Genomic DNA, 25,184 nt, shown 5'->3' with positions numbered 1-25,184 from the left:
ACGCTAGGCTTCACACCAGCTCATACATGAATGACATGCATTTCCCCTCCTGTCTGTTCTCGTTAACATAACCCTGAACTCACAAAGTCTGGCATGTCAGAAGCCTGATGTTCTGGCAGTGTTCAGCTGCTCCTTTGGTTTTCTGTCAAACAGTGTTAGATCTGATGAGATGTTCAAAAAAAAAAGTCTCTCTCATGGCTTGGTGTCTAGTCATAAATGTTCACAATACAGCATTGAGTGGGGACACACACACTTTGTGTGATTGACTACAGTGAATCTGTGTGTGTTGGGCTCTTCGGTCAGATGACAGGTTTGGCAAATATCAGCCCAGTCAGAGTGCGATACAGTATCAGCCTTATCAGCCAAGGACATTTCATTGGCCAGGAAAGCCACTGTTGCCCACATTCTGTTACAAAATACAAGGTCAGGGTTTGTGGGAGAAACTCATACTTGATCATATGTCTGAATCAGCCAGATAGGCTTGTGGGCTGAACGTAAGTGGGAGGATGAAGACCGAATCATGAATAATACAGTGTAGAGCCTTGTGTAATGCAGAATTAACCAAAAGTAAAAGATCTTAGTGCACACAGCTACTTGATATTATTAATGAAGTTAATAATAAACACCAAAACCATTACCCAGATTGCTTGATGATGCACATCAGGGTATAAAAATAACATAATTTGGGCCATTTAGGTGTTACCCTTTTCTAAATGTTTTCACTTGTCTCCACATGGAAATTAGATTTTATATTATCTTTCATACTTACTGGTATTCAAGTTATTTGGGTTATTGTACAGTATGAACAAAAAAATGCTGCCTCCTATATATAAATATAAGTATGTGTACCAAATGAATCTATGGGCCTTTTGATGATTATGATGTCAAAAGGAAAATATGAATTGAATATGTATTGGAAAAAATGAAAGAAACTATTTAATCATCACAAAAAATCCCTATTGTAAAAACAACCCGTCCATATTATGTCCTTAAAGAACTTAAAGAACCCTTGAAGCGCCCCCGCCCAGGAAGATATGGTTAGTAACTTAAATGGTAGGCCTGTAAAGATTTACACATACTGAAATGCAGGAGTATGATTTGAAAGCAGAACGAGACAGAGAGTCTCAATCCATGTGACGTTTTAAACGAGGCTTTGGTCTGTATGGAAAATGATACAGCCTAAAGTAAGAAAGTCAATAGATCACATCAAATGAAGACATTTGAGAGTTTCTTGATGCCCAGTTGTCCACAGTTTTAGAGAGGGCTTCTTTTTCTGCTGTTTGATGGTGATGTGCTCGCACAGTGGGAGGAGAGACGAGGCAGGCGCTGAGGAGGGGGAGGAGGGGAGGAGGGGAGAGACATGGACGGGTCTGTCAGGGAGGGAGGGAGGGAGGTCGGAGTTTGAGGATCGGCGCGTTGTTTCCCGTGTGGCTGTGCTGCTGATTTCATGAAGAGGAAGAAAAGCAGCACGCTCGTCCTTCTCTCAAACGGATTTTTATCTTCGTCTCTTCAACAACAAACAAAACAAAATGTGTACACCGTGTTGTGTCTCGCAGGTAAGAAACAGTGTGGTGTTGTCGTGTTTTCTAGTTGTTCATCAGCACAGTGATGAGCTCTTTGCTAACGTTACGTCGACCGTTGTTTGAGTCTGTTTGTATGAACGTAATGTAACGTTAGCTGTTCACCGTCTAATGCTACTCAGCGGGGTTTAACGTCACGGTGATTTTGGAAACCACTGTCAGCTACCGTAATTAATTCAACAATATATATAGATGAAATTAATGAATAACCTCACTGTATTATTGGTATGGTCGATGTAAGACAAAGGGAACTAGCCAAACGATCACAGTACAGTAGGCTACCTGCTATCAGAGGAACAACATCCTTGAATGTTTTCACAGATGTGCTGGATGGAAACAGACACATACTGATGTTAAACAGGGCTCAGACTTTCTTTTCTTTTATCCACATGCTGATACATGTGTGTTGGGCTCGTTTTGTTGTCTTTTCAATGGTCCACTGTTGCACCTTTTTTTTGGAACAGAGCACCAACTTCAAATTCAGCCCGATCCGAGTCACAGCTGCTCTTTAAAGATAGTTTATTATTCATTTATTTTTAGAAAAAGCCCATTAAAACCTCTGGAGAGGATTGTTGTTTCTCACATGTAAACTGAACTCTGTTGTACTATAAAGTGAATTATGTTTCTTAGCTCCTAGAGTCCAAGTTGTTTTGTCTTATTTTTGACAGAGGTTTTAGACTCTCTATAAAACATAGACGGGGATATAGTATTATTAATACTTATTATTATTTAAAAAAAGTGACTTCAACACTTAATTAGGCAAATAACACTCAAAGCCCCTAACACAAGTATAGTTGCTGTCCAAACAAACCATTTGGTCATCTTTTCAGGATTAGTTTTAGGAAACATTTGTAAAATCCACCAAAATCTGTGAATAGGAACATGTCTTTAAAACTTTTATCACTTGTGATTGTGAATTACAAAATCACAACAACAATAATAATAAGAAGAGTCATAAATGAAATAAGTGGTCGACAGTTGCATTGTTGTGGACATAAATTGGTTTGAGGCTTGTGGTTATTAATAATTCAGTAAATGACTTTGTGTGCGTTTTTTTTTCTCCAGTGCTTGAAGGTTTCTTTTTCATCGTGCAGTTCGATGTTGACTAACCGCTGCTTAGATGTCCCAAACACAAATGTAATTACACATGCATATCCATCATCTAAGTGGACCGTACCTCTATTTCCTGCTCTTTATAAAGACTCGGATGGAAGCAGAGAAGGATTAAGAGGAAATGAATGGTAAACAATGAGATCAGTTTTATGTTGCAGAGCTGGTGGCGGGCTAATCCCTGACACAGACACCCCATTTAGTTTTGTCGCCTTCGCCTATTTATGCGTTTACTTGTAATTAACGTCTTTCGGGTGCATATATGCCCCTCTTGAGGTTTGGAGTGGCCCAAATGGATGTGTGGTCTGTTAATTTCCTCTTTGGCTCTAAGGTGGAAATGGAGGCGTGCTGGGGGTTGTTTGAGCTAGATTTGGGGAGAGGAGCAGACATGGTGAGGGAGCAGCTCACCCCCCCATTTACTCCCCATGTGTCACTGTGACTGGAGATGTATGCCATGTTGTGTGAGCTGGGGGGGGTAGGCTTAAGTTCAGTGTTTCCTCCAAATCACTGCAGGCATTGGCTGCGACTGTGGGACAGGCATGCGACCGTGTTGGTGACTGTAAGTAGCACAGATATGGCAGCGTGAACTTTGGCAGGGTACATGAGACATAAGGACCAAGAGACTGTCGTTCAAGAGCCACAGAGAGCTGTCCATTCAATGCTAATCTATGTGTTCAATTTAGACAGTGTGCTGGAGTTTACCTGCTATTCTTGGTCATTGTGTTTTTGTTGCTGTGGTATTGAAGATGGATAGAATGGATAAATACTTTATTGATCCCGAGGGATATTCAAGGCATCCATGAGTTAGACAAAACATAAACTGCTGCCCCCCCATACGTATTAACCCAAAACAAATACTTAAGCAATTAAATTTAGAATGAAACCTGTGCTAAGAAAAATAGACTTATACAATGAAACCTACATACTGTGCCAGAATAAAAATATATGTGGATTTAGACGTTCTGAAAGACGGTGCGAAAGGTATAAAAACAGACTTTAAACAGCGTTCAGTGCAAAGAAGAAAGAAGCATGTATATTTTTATTGTTACTAAAATGGTGTCAATAAAAGCCTCATGCACACACAAAGGTTTCAGTGATCAGTTTGAATGATTAGACTTTGGGATATGTGCTTTTAGAGAATTCTGTTTGACTGACAGCTCCACCAGCCTGCTCGTTTAGTAAAAGCTATTATACAGGAGGACTTGTTGACCTGCTATCACACTTGATCGCATCGCACATTCTCACCGTAGCTCCTGTTTTTAACCCGTCCTTGTCTTATCAGTGCGAGTAGAGCAGTAAAATCTGCTAATGTGACAACCCCGTACCCGGGTGTCTGTGCAAGCACAAAGTGCTTCAATGAGGCAGATCTCTTCTAAAACACACCAACACGGTCATCTGCATCTAAGGACTAAAGGAGCTGGGAAACAGTAGTGTATCATGGCTGCAGCTTATTATCTGCCAATTGTGTTTTCATAAATGAATAGAGCATTAAGTTAGCTAACATCAACTGGTGAAAATTGCTCGTCACAGTTTCCCGGGGCTCAAAGGGTCAAATAAAATCTTCATAAGGCATGACTTTTAACTTCCAAAATGATCAAATAGAGCAAATCCTACGATGAAAACAATTTCTCCAACAAAACATCGGCATAGATTTCAGACATACATTTAGCACTACTGGCAAAATGTGTCCATGTGAGGCATGTCGGCTATTGTCAGCTTGCCCTCAGGAATTTCGCTGCAGTCAGCATCCCTGCAGGAGTTTGTTGTCTCACACAGACATCACAGGCAATCTTTTATCCCTATTATATCCTCTGAACTAAAGAAGCTGTAACCTCTTCCTCAGCCTTTCACTTCTCACATTCTTCCAATGTCATGTCGGTGAAATGTATTTACTGAAGAGGAAGAGTTAGAAGGGCTGATGAAACCGTGTGAAATGTTGCTAGTTAGATATTTTAAATGGTTCGGGATAGCCCACGCTGGTGGAGTAAGAGATAACAAACAGGCATCTTGATAAACACAGCATGACGTTGGATAATCCTGTTGATCTCATATCAGTTTATTTTCTTCTCGCTTCCTGTTCTTGTTTGGTTTCCTTCCTTTGGGGTTTTTTTTTTTTGAGTTTGAGACGTCTTTGTCTGCGGGCTGTTTTTGCAGCTCTTCACTGTACCTCGGTTCTTCTTTGTCCTGCTTTTCTTTTCTGCTTATTGGACTTAACTTTCTCTCTTTCAGTTGTCGCTAGGGCTCTTGTTTGCCAAGAGAGAAGCAAAGAGCTCCCTTTGTGTATAGGAAACAGAGCAGTGATACATTTTTGCTGTGTGTATACAGCTGCCTAGCTATATGGACAATAGAGGAGCCGTCAGTCATGATATAAGGGGGAATGGAGCAGGTCCTGATCTGGAGCTTTGGTTAACCTTAGTCTTGTGGGAAGAAAAAAAAAAAAGTCAGACTGGTAGTGTGAGGTGTTCTGTTCCCCGTTCTCTTATTTGTGCTTTTACGTTGCTGGTTTCTCCTCACCGTGCTCAGCACTAAACTCGGTTGTAATTTGAGATCCAAGGGTGTGTCTACAGTTTCGTCTGAGCTGTTGGTCATGATTCATTGCGGTAGACGCTGCCCAGAGGCTATTGCACTTAACTCAGAGGGAGTTCCCACAGTTTAAAGCTGGATGTCCCAAAGTGAAGTAGGACCTGGATACAGATGAATGAAATCGATGTAATGGATGAATCAAACAACACTAATGTATGGATTCACCTGAAGGGTTATACTCCCACACAGACAGCCGTGAAAGCTGTTCTGCCACATATTTTTCCTTTTTTTTTTTTTTACTTCTGTCGAGCTTGTTTTTGACAGTGCACATCTCAGCCATGAGTCACTCTGAAAGGTCTCCAATCAGCCTATGGAAGCTTTTCCTTTCCCTGCAGGGGAACTTGACGTCACCTCCAACGAGATAGCTTTTCTTCAGTGTGCTGCCAAATACTCCTCTCTCCAATGCTGAACATATTCCCCTTCGGTTTATCGTGCACACGTCACCTCCTAATATGTGGACGGAAGCGTCGGTGGCACATGTGCTTGTAGGTTTGAATTGCTTGAGCAGAAAACTGTGAACAGACTCCGTATGTTGGTCTCAGCAGCTCCTCGTTCTTCTTTGCTTCGCCTACTGGGACAGAGCAAGTGACCTATTTTTCGCTGTTGGTCTGTTTGGTATTGTGTGAACAGTTATGCGCTCAAGCATTTACCCCTGTGTGTTTAATTTAGACTATCCCCACTGCTCTCTGTTCATTAATAATATTATTTTTTTAATTATTAAATTCATTGCTGCTGGCTCGAGGATGATCAGGCTGTGGAGAACGGAGTCGGAAAAACACTGTCATTATCATCTCGGCCCTGTGGAAAAAGCTCAGAGTCACAGCCCAGATGTGGTCTACAGATTGTCTCCATGAAGGACTTTTTAAGATGGGATGATTAAACATCCAGCCGAGGGGTCAGAGTCTTCGCCTGCCTCTGTTGCTGCTCGCTTCACTTTCACCGGCCTTCGGGGTTCATTTCCTGAGAGCAGTGTTGACGCTGCGTCCGACCCGCCCGCCCTGCTTTAAAGCTGATGTACGTGCTGTGTGTCCTCGTCTCTCCGGCCTTGAACAGCTGGAACGTGCTGGAAGGAGTTTTGGGGGGTAAAGGGCAGCGGACGATAACAAAGGAAGAGTAAAGAGGGGTGAAACAAAGACGGAAGAAAGGACAACGAAAGTAACAGGGTGGGGGAGGTCAAAGGACATTAGAGGAGGAGGAGGAGGAGGATGAAACGGAGCGTCAGCCCGTTGTCTCCTGAGCGTCCCACAACCTCAGTTCAGAAGAGTGTTGATTCAAACCCAGAGTCGTTTTAAATGGTGTGGCTTAAGATCCTCCTTTCTGTATTCTGGGATGAAGGCCTTTTGGGAGCTGGTGCAGAGGGGGGGAGGGGGGGGGGGTTTGTTGTAGGGGTGTACTCTGCAGACACGCTGACCACCTGTTGACACGCTGGTGGGACAGGCATGTGATCCAGAAGGGGGTGGGTCGGCCTATGAAGTGCGTCGGCTCCATGTTGGTTCCCATGGTTCCCATGTATCTATGTTTGGTGGGATTTTCCTCGCTCCCCCCCCCCCCCTCTCAGCGCTGCCTCAGCTCGCTGCGGGCCCCTCACTGTGTGCGCAGTCCACCGGCGAAACTCCCCCTAACTAATGAAATCTAAACACCCTCATGACTTTAATCATCCTGTTTTCTTGCTCGCCTACTTTCAGTCTGTTGTGGTTAATTAATCGGCCATTGAGAAAGACGTGTGGGCACAGCAGAGACCAAGGAAACCTCTTATCCTGTTAAGCTGTGTGTAGTCGAATGGAGACCGGAACCACTCGACATAAAACTTCCTCCAGATCCAAGGTTTGAATTCTGTGTTTGAATCAAAGCAGGAACATCACAAGCAGCCTTGGAGGCAGTATGGCACGAGTAACCTCTACAATCCCACCCAGCACCCATGAGTCCTGAGGGGGAATGAACTGGTCTTATTCTTTGTTGGATCTAGCTTCAAAGCGTCAAAGAAGCCTTTGTGTTTTGTTGCCCACAGCCGCTGACCTGATAGAACGAGCGGCTCAGACTTGCGAATCAGCCTCCTCTTCTGCTCTTCTTAAATCTGCATTACAGAATTGGTCGAAGAATTAAGTCCTAACTTTGAAATATTGATCCGTCGACTTGTGCCGGAGGAGAGTCAAAGAGTTAAGAAGGAGGGAATTTAGTTTGTTTGTTTTGTCTCCAGCACACATTCAGCCATCTTGCGGTTTAAATGAAGAACCACACCTAGGTTAGGGACACGCTGCTATATGACAGTGTGAACACACAGTGTGAGGATTACAGGAAAAAGAAAAACATTAGGATTCTGACAATCAGCTTACAGGAGAGTACAAAAGACAGATCAGAGAAAAATGATCCACAACCTTTTCCAAGAGTAAGCTGAGCAGGATGTTCCTGGTCTGCCTAAAGTCAGACACTGGACTTTAAAGGCCAGTGTGGAATATCTCTGAGATTGTTTTTGTTGGGCTAAACAGAGTCAGAGCTTTTTCTAGTACAGCGATGCTCTCTCTCTCTCTTCCGTACAACCTGCCATGTAGAGCTGCTTTGTTTAGTTCGCTGTGTGCTGAATTCTGATGATCGAGTATGTCCGTGATGGAAGTGGCTGCTGTGTGATCCATGTCAGGTTTCAGTTTGTCGCAGTGCACTTTACGGCAGGACGTTTCTCGTCTCTTTGCAAAGCTTGAACTGGTCGTTCTACCAAAACAGTTTGTATGATAGAGCTAGAAGACATGAAAACAGTGTAACAAGCTCGAAACACACCCAAAATGTTTGTAGCTTTTGTTGTTTTCACCCTCAAAGCTATGTTGGCTCCTCCTAGTAAAATGCATAGGCCTCCTGATGACATGCACACGTGTACTTGATGTAGACACAGAGTAGCATAGAACTGAGTTATATAGATCGGCCATACAGATCAGCCCATGGTCATGTTACGTGATAACCAGGATCTGATTGGTGTGTCTCCCTGAAGTAAGATTTCCTCAACTCAAGATCAAATAATGTGTACGACCAGCAAGAGTACGTCGGGTAAGAGAGAGCAGTGGAGTCGGACCATGTGGGCTACGTGTATTGATTCTGACCATCTGCCAGTGTGGACCCACGAGTGTGCAGCATACCACACATCTGAAGCGTAACGCAGCACATCGCATAATGTTGTACGCTGGCTTTAGCACATCTGTAACCCCTGGCTGGATTACAGATCCCTCCGCTTTGAGAGCCACACTCAGACACGGGCTTGGATTAACGTTCTGACTGTAAAACTAATTGACCTGATCCTGCAGAGATGCATTCACGGTCTAAAGACAGAATAATATGTCAGTCACCGGAGATACAGACGTGTGTGTGTTCCACATTGCCAAAGTAGATTTTAGCCTGAAGGGAGACGTGCTGTTGATCTTAAATGTTTCAACTTTGACAGCTTGGGGGTTGATGGAGAACATGCGTCATATCGACCTCTCTCTCTGCTTCTTATTTTAAACCGTTTGTTTGTTAACTACAAGAAAAAGCCAAGAATGATTAATTAAGGAAACTAAATCTAAGCTTCGGATTTTAAAGCCGTAGGCTTGTAGAAGGACATTAAAGAACAGTTATTGTAATCTACATATATTTAGATTTTCATATATTTAGTTTGTTTTCAGTAGTTAAAGGATGACGTCACTTCGGGCCGCCTGTATATTGAACCTTTTAGGCCGAGGCAGCGCGTCCTCCAGGTGGAAAGTGCCATTGTCAGGTGATAGGGAGTGTAATGTCAGGCTGTGGCGGTGGGAGAAGAGACGCAGCCAATCATCCCTGGAGTACGGGCATGACGGAACACACGCCCGGCTTGCTCGCCACGTCTTGTCAGTGACGCAACTTTCCCATCACAACAAAACATTCAGGGCCTGGACTCCCTCTCACTCGACCCTGCAGGCCTGGAGCACTTTAGTTGAAAAAGCTGGATGTGCATGTGTTTGTCAGTTTCCAGTTGTTTTCTAAATATGTGTATATTTTTTACTTTGCATCATTTTTTGTTTTATTTGCAGGCAGCGTGTTTGAAGTTGAATTTGTTGAATTAGTTTTGGGCGTTTGCAATGTAAGTCATTTCAGCCTTTGTCCAGCACTTGCACCTGTCGGCCTGTGTAGGAAATGTATAAAGGGAAACTGTTTGGGTCAGCCCACCAGCAATAGAGTCCAGATGTGCCCTTTTTTTAGTTTACCAGCCCTCAATTACAGACCACCACATCAGGAGTTCACCTTCCACCACAGCACCATGTCTCCTACAAGGCTGAGGAGGAGGAGGAGGAGGAGGAGGCTTACATACACAGGGTGGGGTGGCTACGTAAAGACATCACACTGTATAATTATGAAGCCTCCTTCCTCCCAAACAGAGCACAGGGCCTGTCTTTAGCAGCCTGTCCTCCTATATTAAAGCCTGTAAGAAACAGAGTGGGCCTCTGTGTGTGTTTCTGGGTTTGTGTGTGCGCACAGACAAGACTGCACTGTCTACGTCCACCAAATGCCCACTGTGAAGCAGCAGGAGGGGTTTTCCCCTCGCGATAGGAACCATGAATTAGACAGACAGGCGGTTGTCTTCTATTTCAAGTTTCCCATGTCCACTTGGTTGGCATTTTTCTTGTTTCTCAGGCTGGCAATACATACATATATATATATATGTATATATATACATATATACATATATATCAAAGAACGTTTTTCTACAATGTCTGTAACCATTGAACAGTCTTAAAACAAACCTTGGATGATTCTCTTTTTGTTGTAATCTGTGCACCTTTCATAGGAACTTAACCCTTTATAGGACACTCTTTGAAATACATTAAAATTCAAAAAAATCAACCTCAGAGTGTCATTGGAGGACATAACAGAACTTTATTTCTGTTAAAACATTTTTTTCAAAAATGTAAGTTAAAAAAATAAACGATGAAGTTACCATATTTGGTTCAAATGTCACAACAGCAGGATAAGTGACGTAGGGTGATCTCTTCTGATTGGCTGAGTGAGGATCACATGCTTCTCGACCTTACTGAGGCGCAGAAGGCTGGCCATATGTAATGTGTAGGGAAATGACCAAAAATAGTCCCTTGGCTGATAGAGGGTTAAGGCACAACCTCGAATCTTACTCTCTCTGACTCTTTGTGTCCACACGCTGCTTAATGCACGTCCATGTTTAAAAACAAAGGATTCCCTTGTTGCTCCTTTAAAGTCCCTACCTAATTTTTCCTGGAGACTTTTTTTTTGTGTGGAATTGACTTGAGAAGAGCAGAGAGGGTGTGTTGTTTGGTTTGTTGTTTAGGGTTGTATAAAAAGAAACGTACGACTCCTCAAGGACGTCAAAATGCTTTCTATACATTTCAGTGTTTTTAGTTTATTTATTATAAGAATGTTTTCTTTTTGTTATATGAAGGACTATTAAGCTGTTTCATCTAAATGTTGTTGTTTTTTCACTTTGTGTAACTTTGTTTTGTTTTCCCCTTCCAGACGGATCAAAGTGTAGCCTCATAGCTGAGATGGTTGCAAAATAAACACCCTGTAAATATTTGATGTGTGTGCCAGATGGCTCATAATAGTGTGGAAAAATTGCGCCAGTCTTATAGTAATGATTTCCAATCTCTCTCTCTCTCTCTCTCCCTCCCTCTCTTTTCTCTCTTATCGTTCTCTGCGTGCAGCTGGCCTGCTGCTGCGGCTCAGCGGCATGCTCATGCTGCTGCAACTGCTGCCCCAAGATCAAGCAGTCCACCGGGACACGAGTCATGTACGCCCTCTACTTCCTGCTGGTCACCATCATCTGTGTCGTCATGATGTCCCCCACTGTGGAGGGACAGTTTCAGAAAGTATGGAAGTCACACACATACAGATATCACTCTCCCACAACACATGCTTACATGTACTTTTTTTTGAACTGCCTAACTTCTGAGTGTGTTTAGATGTCTAATTACAGAGTTTGAGTTGCAGAGCTGAATGTAAGAAAAGAGAAGATGAGGCACAGAACGGAAATGGAAACGCTTTAATCGGAGCTCTGTAAGAGCCTCAGTGAATGGCTCGTGAGTGATTCGGTATTTAAGTGTTTCCTCAGCGCCGTGAGAAGAGACAAATCATGAATAAGGATGAGGAGATCTCATCAGCTGTATTCAGAATCAGCTTTATTTGCCATTCATGCTTACACACACAAGGAGTTTAACTCTAAACTGTGATCTCTCATGTAAAGGTAGAACATTGAATACCAACAATAAACACAATGATTAAAGACGTACAAGAATAAATAGAAAGAGATATGGCTATATTAGATGACTATTTCCCATGTTAGGTTTGCAGATATTACAGGTGTGAACAGGTGGAGTCATTTAGAAAACTTTCTTGTTTATTGATATGGTCTAATTTTTAAAGGAGAAAATCTGCAGCTTTCTGCTCATCCATACAGAAAGTAATAATGAATGACTCATTATCAAGCATGAGCAAAAACATCCTCTGCACATAACAGAGCTCTACATGTCATTGGACAGTGGAGTGCTATGATAGAAACCTGTTTGTGACCTGAAGCAGAACTGGAAATAGAAGAGAGGGTATGTAAAGGTCACACTGTCACTAGAGTTCTGTTTTAAACCTCCATGGTGTCTTAGTTTGTTTGAGATTCCAAAAGATAATATGAAAGATTTATAACATCGCTACAGGCAAAGCAGACCATCCACTCCTTTACCTGGAGATCTGGTGTGCATCTCCACAGCCGTCGAGGAGGCAGGAGTTCAGCACCATCGCTTTTTTTTTGTTTTTAAACCGCCCACCTTGCCTCTGAGGCTGGGAGAGGATACACAGGAGGCCTTCTGCTCTCTCCTGATCGTTACTGCTTTCGTGTGTGTTTTTTCCCCTCCATGTTACCCCTTTCATGCGTCACACTGCCGGATTGTTATCAATAAAGTAAATTCAACTCAAATAGAAGTTTTCTGCGGATGCCGTCATCCTGATCGTCGAGGTGAGTCTGACTGCAAACACAGCTGCCGTGTCAGAGGTGATGTCCCGACACGTCGCCTTCCCATCCTTTTTTTTCCTTTGCTAGTTTTGACATGCTGCATATCTGCGCTTTAGAAGTGATGCTGCTGCTGTGGACAATGGGAGGAATCCTTTAACGAGGGACGTAAATGAACAAACAGTCCAATGTGGGGGGAGTTTGACTGGAAGGTCAAACTGCGAGACTTCAACACACCATCCATCACTTTAAAATACAGCAGTACTTCTGAGTTGTGTGAGGGATTTTACACACATTTCTTTGCGGACTGCCCAAAAGTTGTAGACTTTTGGAAAAATATACAAAAAGAGATTAGTCAGATTCTGGGCATCAATGTAATCTTGGATCCTTCACTCTTTATTTTAAGTATGTCTCCTGTTACCAACATGGACAGAGACATGAGTTCCCTGCTAGGACTTTTGTTATTCATAGCAAAGAAAGCAATAAGAGCTTCCTGGCTGAAACCGCAGCCTCCTAACATTACTCAGTGGAGACAAAGATTAAAAACTGTCTTCATCGTGGAAAAAGTCACAGTCAGATTAGAGCTGAAAACAAATCGATCTGAAGTCAAATGGGCCCCAGTGATAGAGGTAATGCCTAAACTCTTTATATATTATATTTCATTTATTTATCTATTTTACTTTACATACTGTGGGTTTGATAATGAGTGTAACAGAAAAGTATCTCCTTATGTACTAAATCAAAAATAAGTTAAATAAGAAGAAGTGATTCTGCTGTCATGAGGCACATTTAAATTCACTGTGCAGTATTTACAGAGGACAACTGAGGGGGCTTTTTGAAAAGAGATCATTTTCCTCCAGTCTTCCTCTGTCAGTCTTCCACTTTAAAAGGCTCCCTGCCATGTGTCTCCTTGTAAGAAGAGAACCCTGTAGAAAGCTCCTCTTAGTGCAAAATGGCCTGTGATAGTCTTGTGAAAAACCTGCTGAGTTACAGACACATACACACTTGAAAACGAGCACAGCCAGTCGCACACTGAGCGCGGCGGGAAGTCCCAGCTAAAGGAGCAGCCATTGTGCATCCGAGAGTGCTGCTCTTTTTCCTGGAGAGATTTACAGCTGAAACAGCCGGGTCCTTCTCCTCTTAGTCATGACACTATGGACATGCTAATATGCCCCCTCAACATGAGACAAAAGCTCCAAAACGGGCTTTTTACTCGACGTTGAGATGTGTCTCTGGACTGTGCTGCACACCGAGGGGATGACATCTCAATCCTCTGGTGTGTTTAACGCCAACCACATGAATGCAGTAACAAGCAAAGACAGCTCAAGCCTTTGTTTGACGTCGAAGAAAAGTTCTTTAGTTTTCTTTAAAAAGGCGGCTCTTAAGTTTCACTTTAATTCATATCCCTACAGTCTGCAGAAGACATTCAATATTTAACCTCTGTTCTGTGATTGTGGTTTCAGAGAACGTCTCGTTTGTTGGCTATGAGCCCTCGAAGCACTTTGAAGTTCCTCTTGGAGGCAACAACAAAGTCCGGATCCACTTTACTGACTTCGACTTTTCTTTTTTTCTTCTTCTTCTTCTTTTGTTGCGTCTCTCTGTTGGGAGCCAAACCTAATTTCGAGAAGTGTATTTTAGTGTGGACGTCCCACTCTTTTTCTGTCTCTTTCTACTCCTCCCAATCCCTGTGTCTTGCTTACAAGAGGCGGTTAATTTATTCATCTGTGCCTTTTGTTTGTGTACACTGACAGTTGGTTGTAAGGCCCCTCTAACAGCGTGTAGAGAAGGGGGCATGAAAAAAAAAAAGGTTTCATGGAGAGAAAGAGGGGTTGTTGTTGCTGCCTGTTCTCTCTTTCTGCTGCTTTAGAGGTGTGACAATCAAAATAGCAGCTATTGAGCCTTTTCACTGAGGGCGCACTCCACACAAACATGAGAAGAGCAGTGTGTGTGTTGTTGTTTTTTTTTTTCTCCAACCATCATATTGATCTATTGAATGTTTTGGGTTTGTGATTGTGTCATGCAGATCCCGCTCTACAGTGATTTGTGTGAGAAGCTGAACGCAGGGGAGAACTGCAAAACTCTGGTTGGCTACTCTGCTGTCTATAAGGTGTGCTTTGGCATGTCCTGCTTCTTCTTGTTCTTCAGTCTCTTCACATTACGAGTCAACAGCAGTGATGGCTGCAGGGCAGCTGTGCATAACGGGTAAGAGGGATTTAGTTTCTCTTTCTTCCTTCACATTTGCAGTTGTCGTCTGTGAACACAAGTACAAGAGAATGAAGTGTGCGAGCGGGCAGGTTCTCTGGTAGACTGGTCGTGTGTCTCTAAGTGCTTTTTGTTTCAAATCATTTCAAAGATTCTTTATTGACACAAAATGCTTTACTTTGACTTAATGTCTGTAGATTATGAAGAAGACAAGCTTGTCTTGTGTCGTTGTTTTATTATGTTGTTGTCGTCTCTGTTTATTGTGTTTCTCTCTTTCCTGTACCATCTGTGACGTTGTCTCTGACTTTAATTTCAGTTTCTGGTTGCTGAAGTTTATTGCTCTGGCAGCGTGCTGCGCTGGAGGCTTCTTCATCCCAGAGGAGGAAATCTTTCTGGAAGGTGAAGACTGAACGCCCATCAAGAAAGCTTTTTTTTTTTTCATTTTGATTTATTTTTTATCATCAGTCATTAATACATCCACTTCCTCTTTTTTTTTTTTTTTTGCCTGTACACCACTTTGGTCTAACAAGGTTGTTTTAAATGTGCTATAGAAATAAACTTTGATTTGATTTGATTATGGATGTGAAAAATAATTATTAGAAGGAGTAGTGACATGTATTGCAGTTGTATTGACGAGCTGCATCCTTTTCAGAATAATCTCAGATAAACAGCAGCCTTTAACACAAACACGAAAAGCACGCCATCTTTTCAAGGTTTCAATAAAATCTTGACGCATGAAAGTGAAAATATTTTTCAATAGGACGGAGACATCTCATGTTTTAGTCATCTCCACACTGAACCACATTGTCTCTCCCTCTGCTACCTGCCACAGTGTGGCGCTATGTAGGAGCCACCTGCGGGTCCTTCTTCCTGCTGATCCAGCTCATGGTCCTGGTGGAGTTTGCCCACAGATGGAACACTAACTGGTGAGCGCAGCACGTCTTCTCCCTGCCTCTGATGCTCAGTGCAGTCAGGTAGACTCTTAAATGTACAGTTTTGCTCAAAGGATGCCTCCTGAGCTTGCTGAGCAGCACGCCACCGTTTTTTCAGGGAGCGTAGTGCTAAAACTCCTTCACAAGGGGGAACCAAAGGCTTGAGACAGACAGGAGGCGGCTCAGGTGTGAGCAACATTTGTGTAGCAGAGATCAGTGAGACAGAAGTTGTTTAAATGGACCGCCTTCATGTCAGCTGTGATTGGTTTTTGAGTTTCCTGTATGAATTGAGGCAACGATCTCTTGTATCAGAATCTGTTCGATGACTGCACTGTTAGGACGAGCCGCACAGAGGCTTGAACAGACACTCCTGTAGGGTGAAACAAGAGGCCTTTTAGCTTTGTGTTTTTATGGGGGGTGTTGGGAATTGGCAGCAGGCCGACTCTGTGTAGATTCACAGGAGGCACATTGTGAAGAGGTTTCCTCCTCCTTTTTTCAAACAGACTCACATACCACTGTAGATTGTTTGCCATTGTTTTAATGTCATTGAGATTTTCAGTAAAACATTTGAAGTCAATCAGAACTGATATTTAAAGCACTTCAGCAGCTGTAAACCTTTCCTCGTGTTTCCTGAGCGTGCTGTAATAATTCACAAAATGTAACGTTCTCTTTCTTTGAATTTTTCTTTAGGGCAGTATTTCCTGAGTCCGTTTTCTTTGCTTTCCCCCCCTTGTTCACTTGATCTTTTTTTACTGAGTTCATTTCCTTTACCCTTGTTCATATTGTTTTCTTCTTTTCTTCTTTTGTTTTTTTTTTCCCTCCTTCTCTCTTCTCTTTCTGTCTGCAGGAGCTCAGGAGTGAAGTACAGTCGTTTTTGGTACGCAGCTTTGGCCTTCGTGACACTGATGCTGTTCACCCTCGCGGTAGGAGCCGTAGTCTTCATGGGCGTGTACTACACCCACTCTGAGGCGTGTCTACTCAACAAGATCTTCCTGGGCATCAACGGCAGCCTGTGTTTCATCGTCTCTATGTTGGCCATTTCCCCGTGCATACAAAAACGTGAGGACCTGCGGCCACAAGCACATCATCTCATTTGACTTTGATATGCAGTGAAAGCATTTGCATTAAGGTTGCTTTTATAGAGAGCAAGAGAAAGCTGTAAATGGCAAAACATTATAGACACCTCAGCCATAGAAACAAAAGATGTAAAGTAATGAAAAGTTCAACTTTGTGATAGAATACGTACAATATTTCATTATATTACATTTGCACCTTTCAGCTATCTCATTCAGTCAAATAATCCCACTGAATCCTGTTATGACATCTGTGTTCTGACAGTGCAGCCCACATCAGGCCTGCTGCAGCCAGGAGTCATCAGTGTGTACGTCATGTACCTCACCTTCTCTGCCTTCTCCAGCAAACCAAAAGAAAGTGAGTATGAGCAAAAACACCCGAGTCAGGAACCAGCTTAAATCAGCAGTTACCTTATGTCTGATGAGTCAGGGTTTAGGCTTACTGACGCTGCAGCAAAAACCTCTTCAGTCACGCTACTCTGGATGATATTCACAACGCTGCAGGGGCACAGTGTCTGTCACAGGGAAGGAACTTTCAAAGGTTTCGCTGCATGGAGACGTAACCAGAGGGCACAGATTGGTAGTTATTGCAGAGCCACATGTCGTTTGCTTTGACAGAAAAAGACAAATTGATAATAAGACATGTTAAGTGTTCAGGAAATTGTTTTTGAATGGAACATCGTTTTAGAAGGGTTTAAATGATTATTTCATCAACAGTTGTGAAAACTAAGACAACAATAATTACAGCCATTTTAATCCACATAAAGAGATGAAATCAACTGTTAATGTCTTATTATTGTAAATTAACTGTTGCTAATAAGTATAGTCTGTTTATGTATATAATTTACCATGAAAACCAATCAAATGAATACAGACTGTCAGTACACAGTGTTTCTATGTTATAACTTCAGATAAAGAATACACGTCTGACAGCTAAACTGTTAAAGTGGTAGAAAAATAAAACGCATAAAACGAGGCTTTATTAACCAAAATAATCTGCCGTGTCGGGATGATTTTCGACTGAAACCAAATAGTTAGCTTCAACAAAGCGTTTTAATTTGTCGCAAATTAGTTCACACCCCGAAGTGCAGGATAAGTCATCCGACATTACAAAACTTTTAACAGGAAGTTATTATGATGTTGAAATATTCCGATAATGCTTGGCATATTTATTTGGAAGATGATAACAGTTAGATGAACTTTGAACACAGGAAAGCCAGGAAAATGTACTTTTGATTTCATGGGGACTTTAAGATCTCAATGACAAATATTCAAATCATTTCATTTCCCTGAGCGTACGTTTTAGTTTTTTAAAAGTCAAAACCTTAAAGCCTCAGTTTATTTTTAAAAATGCAATAAATGATGACGTACTGTTGTAAAAAATACTTCAAACTTGTAATATAATGTGCCTTCCTTAAAGACACAGCTTTTGTTCTTGTCATGTTGGACTGTCTCTCCTTTTCCCTTCCCTCATTCTCTCACCGCTGCTTACGCTGTGCCAAAATTCACACTCTCCCATTACATCTTTCACAATGTCACTCACTACTTACAATACTCCCTCTGATTGTTGTATCACCTCATCCATCTCTGTCTTCACATTATTTCTTTCCAGCGGTGGAGATAAATGGTGTGAACACAACAGTGTGTGTTTTTCCCTTCAACTCTGGGCTGGAGAGTGACAAGAAGATTGTCACTGCTCTGGGAACCGTCATCCTATTTGCCTGTATTCTTTACTCTTGGTAAGACACACACACACACACACACACACACACACACACACACACACACGCACGCACGCATGCACACATGCACGCACCTCTTGCTTATATCTCAAGGTCTAGAAACAGTCAAACCAAGTTTCCCCAAGACATAATCCAATCCTATTAACAGCAAGTCATAAACAAAATGCAGTAAGAGTCATGTATTTTATGCCAGGCTGTAGCAACAGGGACTGAGTTGTTTGATTGGCTGTGACTCAGGAAAGACAGTACATGATTGGCTGTGACTAAGCTGAGGGTGTGAGAGACGAGAAGTGTGGCTTTTTAACATTTGTTCCCATGTGTTTTCCATCGAGTGGAGGCACCATGTATTTTGTGGTTGTTCCTTAAAGGAGAGGGAATGAAACTGTGCAGTCGTTTCAAACTGCCAATTATTGGAAAAATATACAGTGACTGAATTACAACCTTTATATCTCGTTATGTCTTTTTCCACCTTCCTTCTAGCCTGACGTCCACTACCAGGCGAAGCTCTGCAGCGCTCAGAGTGTGCAGGAACAGTGAGCCAGAGGCCGAGGTAAACACAAATATTCCCATCACACTGGTTGTGTTTTAAATGAAATGTACAGATTGAGTGGAAAGATTACCAGGATGTGTAAAACCCCACTGAACAGCCCTTATCAAAAACACAGACGTTGTGGGTGTTTATATGTTGTGTAACCTGCATGATTTTCTGTGTCCTGCAGAGAGCTCGCTGCTGTTTCTGTTTTGGAGATGACACAGGTGAGGAAAGTTTCCCATCCTCCAACACACATTGTCCTCCACTCCACATATCTACCCTGCTCAGTTTGTCCGCAGATGTCCCCAGTCGCACACACAGGGAACACACTCATTGCTATTCTTCAGCCAAGCTCAGGATGGTGAGAAAGTATTGGTCAGCAAACACAGATGATGTCACTGTTACTAGGAGGTTAGTAAGACACAGTGAAGCAGGTCCAGCAGCTCAGTAGAATTGTTAGGAGGCAGACACTGCCCCCTGCTGGACAAAAAATATACATACCAATCAGAACAGTGCATCGCCTCAAGTACTCGTCTTGTATTTTGGAGTCAATAAAATGTTTCATTTTTTAATAACATCCGACTTTCTCACAAGTTGTTCTTTACAGTATTTTCTGATATGAAAGTGGTCACTCGACCATTCCTCACTGCATCTTTAATTGGGCCTTTTCAGATGACTATGATGAGGACAGAACTAGCTCTGGACAGAACGTGATATATGATGAAAAAGAGGCGACCATCTACAGCTACGCCTACTTCCATTTTGTCTTCTTCCTTGGATCGCTCTACGTCATGATGACCGTCACCAACTGGTTCAAGTGAGTGCCACTCGCCTCGATGCACTATCAGACTAGGATAATACACCAAACACAGTGAGGGATATCATAATGTTATTGCTATATTTCTTGGGCTGTGTATAAAAAACAAGTTAAAGTGCCTCTAAAAATAACAAGCCACCAAGACTTTGTTTGAAAATCTAATTTTAACAGTTTTATTTTCAAACCAGCTTGAAAAAAAAATCTTATTCCATAACCAAACATACAGAAGTTCATAACACGATTCCTATCAACATGCAGATGTGTCTAAACACACTTTAATGTTCTTTGTAACCAAATAGTTCAACTGAAGAGAAATCATATCGAAGTGATGAACATTTTTCAAAGCTCTGGTGTAATACTAACGGCTCCTTAGTGTTTTATTACACAGGTGTTGCTTTATAATTAAATGGGCTATCATTACTTATGTACTTTTGCTACCAATATAACTTAAAATGTGAGATGGGAAGAAGCCAGTCTTTATTCTAACTGCCGTCGATCCATGTGAAAAGCTTAACCAGCCTCGTTTCAGACCCACAGGAAGTTCCCAGCCTGTCACTTGGTCAAAGCAATCAAAAAGTGTTTTGGCACATGTCGTTTTATTGATTAGTTTTTACAGAACACATACTTATGTAGTTGCCGATTGTGTGGGTTGAGTTCTCTTCAAGAGACTGAATAGTTAATGCAGTTAATTGAGTTTAGGTTAACAATGCCTCCTGTGTGCTTCTGTTACAGTTATGATAAACACGAGATCGAGAAGTTGTTGGAGGGCAGCTGGGATGTTTACTGGCTCAAGATGGCCTGCTGCTGGGTCTGTCTTTTCATCTACATGATGACCCTCGTCGCTCCTATGATCTGCCCAAAGCGCTTTGAGGCCTAGGACACGCTTTACTTCTCTTGAGTCAGGCCGCTCTGATTCTTGAGATGTTACCAGGCAGAAGCTCACAGGCTGAGCCAAGGGACCACCACAACACCCCCCACCCCCCACCCCCCACGGTGAATCTCAACCCAACCCTTCCCTCATGGAGGATTATCTGTTGCCTTTTGTTTTATATCCTTTTTTTTTTACTTTGATTTACAATGCAAGCTTTTAATACCTTGATGGTAATGTGTTGTGTTTTACTACCACTACTCCTGGAGTTGTGTCAAACTCACAGGTTTGGAAGCATATGAAGCACCATGGAGTTCAGTTCCATTATTAAAACATGTGAAGCATCCGGCAAATGTAGAACCCTTATTCATTTTGAAAATAGCTTTTGTGTGTATGTCAGTGTTTATTTGTTTTGTTTGTAACTTTTACTCTCAGCCAGACATTTCACTTCAGTTCTGTACAGCCGGACCGTAAAGATAGAGCAGCTTTGGAACAAATGTACTTCAGTTAAATATGTTACCAGACAAATTGTATTTATTTAAATGTTTAAAGTCATCATAAATCATTGGTGCAAATTGAATGAGATTTGTTCCCCATTGTTGTTTGCATATCCTCATCTCTCAGGCCCAGATGTAAGCTGTACTGTATATGTTTATGCTTTGTTGTGTTGCGCCCTTTTGTAGACGTTTTCTATGCAACAGAACGAGCTCTTTTCAATATGATATATATTCAGAGTTGTGCAGTTTCCTGTTAGACCTCAATGATTTGGTGATCCAGATGTTATTGTCAGGGCTCCCTTTGAGCAAGATGTTTTCTGAGGAAAATCCATATGTTCAACATTTCCAGTCCTAATGGTTGTTATACCGGGCAGTGGTCTTCAACTTCATCTGCCTTATGTAAAAGTTTGTACAGCGATGACAAAGATTTGGATTGTTTGCCAAAGGTAGATGTCAGAAAATAACACACTATAGTATCAGATTGTTTAGTCGATAATGAAGAAAAGAAACAACATTATGTATTTGCATGCACACACAGACTCCTCAATCAGCTGTTCTGTACAGTTCTGCAGGCTTTTGGCCCTTGTTTTTCTTACGTGTCGTGTCATCAAAGGTGGTCAGAATAAGGTAGCATAAGTGCGTTTATAGTAAGTTATTCAACACTGGATGTTGAGTTTACTGCCGAATAAAACTCACTCAAAGATCTTCACCTGTTTGTTAGCTGTGTAACATCTAAGTATTGTTCAAATACAAACATTGCACCTCTGCAAGTGGTTTGTTGTCAGCCCTCATTAATAAATGTGTTCCTATCTGATGATAATGCTAACATGTTTTATAATAGCTTCATGTACATTCTGGCTTGAGTCCTGTGATCAGTGGAGAAGTTTTTTGACTCAAAATGTGTTAATAATTCTGCCTTGTTCGAAGTATCTGTGAGAAAGCAGAAGTTAAATGGTGCTCTGTAGCTTCGATACAATTCCAAAATCAGACAGCAGGACTCCCTGTGAGGCTGTGACACCAGAACATGCTGCAACCTCTTTTAGACCATGACCTTTGTTTTTTAAGAACAGAGATGTGGGTGCCATGAAGTTTTTACAGTGTTCACACTCTGTCAATAAAATATCCACTGAACGCCACGTGCTGTCTTCATTTGTTTTACTTCAGACCGATAAATAAAATATATCGATCTTCTGTGCAAAAAGAGAGAGAAACTGTTTTTGTAAAATGCTTTTAATTTGACTGTATCTTCTATTATATGCTAAAACAGTCTTTCAATAGTGTTCAGAGTGCTGATAAAATAATGCAGGTATTATTCCATAGCTATCACAGAACCTGCTGCTGTCAGAATGTATAAAAGTAAAAGTATATAATGCCCAAAGTTATATTCTTGTAAGATCCTCTCACTCTAATGACAAAGTGTAAACACCATCACTAACGACTTTGCTTCGTGCTCCATCTCACATTCATCGCTCTGTTTCTACCTTCTGTCCTCTTCATTGGCTTTTCTCCCCCACATGTTTAATAGATCTCTCTCCTCCTTCAATCTGTGTTTTGGGCGTTGAGATCTTCGTAGTCAAGAGGAATAGTGTCTGTAGAAGAAAAGAGGAAACTCGTGAACTTACTTAATTGTGTGTGACGAGAGAGGCAACCTCAGTGATGGTTACACTAATCTTGCCGACTCACCGTTGCACCTGTACTTCAGATTGGACCAGATTATGTTCTCCTGTGAGAAACAGAACACTCCCAGTCTCCCTCCTCTCATACTGGTGTCAATAATCGCCCCTGTGTCGGCCACCAGGTCTGAGCCCTCAAAGAAGCGAGCCCTGAACAATGGGGGGTGAATTAGTCTCACAGATCACAGTAGAAATGTGTGTTTTGAACTTTAAGTGTGGGTGCGTGTCTGTTTGTACCTGATATATCCGACCTGTGGTCTGTGCTGGAGGAACCAGCGGTAGGACACCTTGTCCTTCCAGCCCACGTTCCTCGGGTCCTTCCACAGGAGACGGACCTGGTCTTGGGTGTCTCCTGTGTGCCAGAGGGAGTTCCTCAGATATTCTCCTGGACCCGTCTTAGACTTCACAGCCTGGTGATGAAGAGATGGGTAGTACAAAAGAGGAAGGAGACGAGTACTGATAACACATTAGAAGAGTCTTCCTGGGCATAGGGAATGGATTTAAATGCTCAGGGGCACCTCAGCAGATGTCAGGAAGTGAACTGGCACCTCTCTGCACCAGGACACCCAAGTCCCGGACAGACTGAGCTGCTGACGCCGCCAAACAAACCAAATACAAACCAAATACTTTTAGCAGGAAAGTCAAGGCCTGTACGCTGGACTTGGTTTAAATCAGAGCCAGCCACCATCGATGAATGGATATAAATAATCTAGCAGCAAATTATGAGGCGCTTTAGTAAAGCCGCTGAAGAAATGCAGCCATTAACCAACATTTTACCTTAAGTTGTATTCCTGGATCAGCGACTGCTCTGAAGGGCGCCGCCTGCCAGTAAGTCTGTTCTGTCTGCTTCCACATCACCACGTAGAAGGATGAGGAGTCCTGGTAGCCAAAGATGAAGCCAGCATAGTCATCATCAGTCACTGTGTTCACATGGAAGGTCCCCTCAAAGTCAACTCCACTGAACGCTGTGTAGCCTACAGATGGGAGAGGAAAATGAGGAATATCCCAGCATCAAAACAGTTTCTTCCATGAGACAGTGTGAAGGATTTCTTACCTACTGCGAGGCCGGGATCAGAGTTCATGGTCTGAACTATCTCCATACCCTGTAAGGACAAAAAAAGACAAGCTTTACTTGACTTGTTTTTGTAGAGATGAAACTAAAAAATCTAGAAACGAAATGGAAATTAGATGAAAAAGCATGTATTATCATACAAACATGTTTGAGCTTTACACAAACTGGAAAACCATATTTAACTGGGAATTGCTTTGTTTTTTCACCTGATTGAGGACCACCCAGTTGGGGTCAATCTGAGAGTCCCCCTCTGGATCCAGCACCACGGTCTGATAGGCTCTGAAGTCGGTCAGGGTGACCTCAGCGTTTTCTGGGCATTGGTCTATTATGTCGATGACGTCGTCTTTGTCAAAGTCTCCTTCACATTCGTCTCCAACGTTGTTATCTACGATATGAGGACACAGTTTAGGGTGAAGGCACACACTGAACACGCAAAGAGCGCACAAACTGTGTGTAAAGACACAGGCACAAATAGGAAGTTATACTGACTGTCTGTGTCCCTCTGGTCCGGGTTGGGAACTAATCTGCAGTTATCCTCTTCATCCAAAATGCCATCATTATCATCATCGTCGTCACAGTCATCTCCCTTTCAAAAAAATAATAACACATTTGTAGTAACCCAAAACAATCAATACTTAGTTAGATGAATGGATATGAATGAACGTTAAGAGTTTCAAACCATCCCATCCTTGTCCGTGTCCAGCTGAGAGGAGTTGATAACAGTGGGACAGTTGTCCTTTGTGTTCTGGTGGCCGTCACCGTCACTGACAAACAGGTAAAACAAACAAACATATCTTAGAACTATTTTCTTTTCAATAGTTTGAAATCAGCTGATGGTGCTGAAGTACTTCTGGCCAAGATAGGAATGATTTAGTGATAACACCTGTTAAGACAGTGTCACAACAGCACTGTATGTCATGACAATGGACAAAATTACACTGTCAATCCCCAGTGACACGTCAGTTTAATTATTTGGAGAAAGTGAGTCTGCATCAGAATCATATAGCTCTAAATTTTTTAATTTGTCTGCTTAACAATCTACTCTAAAGAATAATTCTCCTGATATTTTGTGAGTCAATAGCAAAAGTGTGAGTGATTCACCTATTTCAATAAAGGTTAACCAAGAGTTTTTTAGATGCATCAAGTCTATTATTTAATCTTGTTAAAGGAATTGTTGTTTAATCTGCACTTTTTACTATTGGCAGGTGAGAGGTTATATTCTTATTTTCAATAACTGTTGATCAGAAGTATCTATATATATTTTTTTATTATTTTGTATTTCCAACAAAAGTATCTTTAACATCTCTAAAAATGAAAAGGTCCTTCAGGTTTCTGTGGTGGAAATGCACTTTTTGTCTCTTTTTGATCTTTCACAGCTCATCTGGTTGAAACATAAGGCAGCCTACATGCATGTGGAGGGAGTGGCCTGGGATACTACATATTTTCTTGACTTTAACTGGCCATCAGCCTGATTAAAGGCAGGGTCTTAGGTCATATTCACCTTCTTAAAACACAATGAAAATATACATTTTCAAA

The 25,184-nt window shown here is 42.0% G+C and overlaps 2 protein-coding genes across 2 annotated transcripts in view; one reads left to right on the top strand and one right to left on the bottom strand.

The window, feature by feature from the left end:
- Window positions 1–1,370: 1,370 nt before the first annotated feature.
- serinc5 (serine incorporator 5) lies at window positions 1,371–22,039 on the top strand. The gene is made up of 12 exons (XM_079351405.1): window positions 1,371–1,556; window positions 10,946–11,110; window positions 14,264–14,442; window positions 14,759–14,841; window positions 15,275–15,368; window positions 16,222–16,433; window positions 16,713–16,805; window positions 18,060–18,186; window positions 18,670–18,739; window positions 18,909–18,945; window positions 19,394–19,538; window positions 20,271–22,039. Exons 1-12 carry the CDS (start codon window positions 1,530–1,532, stop codon window positions 20,413–20,415), a joined length of 1,377 nt encoding a protein of 458 aa, XP_079207531.1. The 5' UTR covers window positions 1,371–1,529; the 3' UTR covers window positions 20,416–22,039.
- A 78-nt stretch (window positions 22,040–22,117) lies between these two features.
- The window catches only part of thbs4a (thrombospondin 4a), a 10,539-nt gene continuing 7,472 nt past the window's right edge, over window positions 22,118–25,184 (bottom strand). The window contains exons 17-24 of the mRNA XM_079350965.1: window positions 24,328–24,412; window positions 24,138–24,234; window positions 23,855–24,033; window positions 23,631–23,679; window positions 23,354–23,550; window positions 22,814–22,986; window positions 22,587–22,726; window positions 22,118–22,492 (exon numbers count right to left, since the gene is read on the bottom strand). Coding sequence (XP_079207091.1) covers window positions 22,443–22,492; window positions 22,587–22,726; window positions 22,814–22,986; window positions 23,354–23,550; window positions 23,631–23,679; window positions 23,855–24,033; window positions 24,138–24,234; window positions 24,328–24,412 — 970 coding nt within the window. The 3' untranslated portion in view covers window positions 22,118–22,442. The remainder of the gene's footprint in view (window positions 22,493–22,586; window positions 22,727–22,813; window positions 22,987–23,353; window positions 23,551–23,630; window positions 23,680–23,854; window positions 24,034–24,137; window positions 24,235–24,327; window positions 24,413–25,184) is intronic.

This window comes from Symphodus melops (assembly GCF_947650265.1).
Source record: "Symphodus melops genome assembly, chromosome: 1".
Lineage (NCBI taxonomy): Eukaryota > Metazoa > Chordata > Actinopteri > Labriformes > Labridae > Symphodus > Symphodus melops.
The sequence above is the reverse complement of the archived record's forward strand: the minus strand, read 5'-3'. Positions and strand labels throughout refer to the sequence as shown.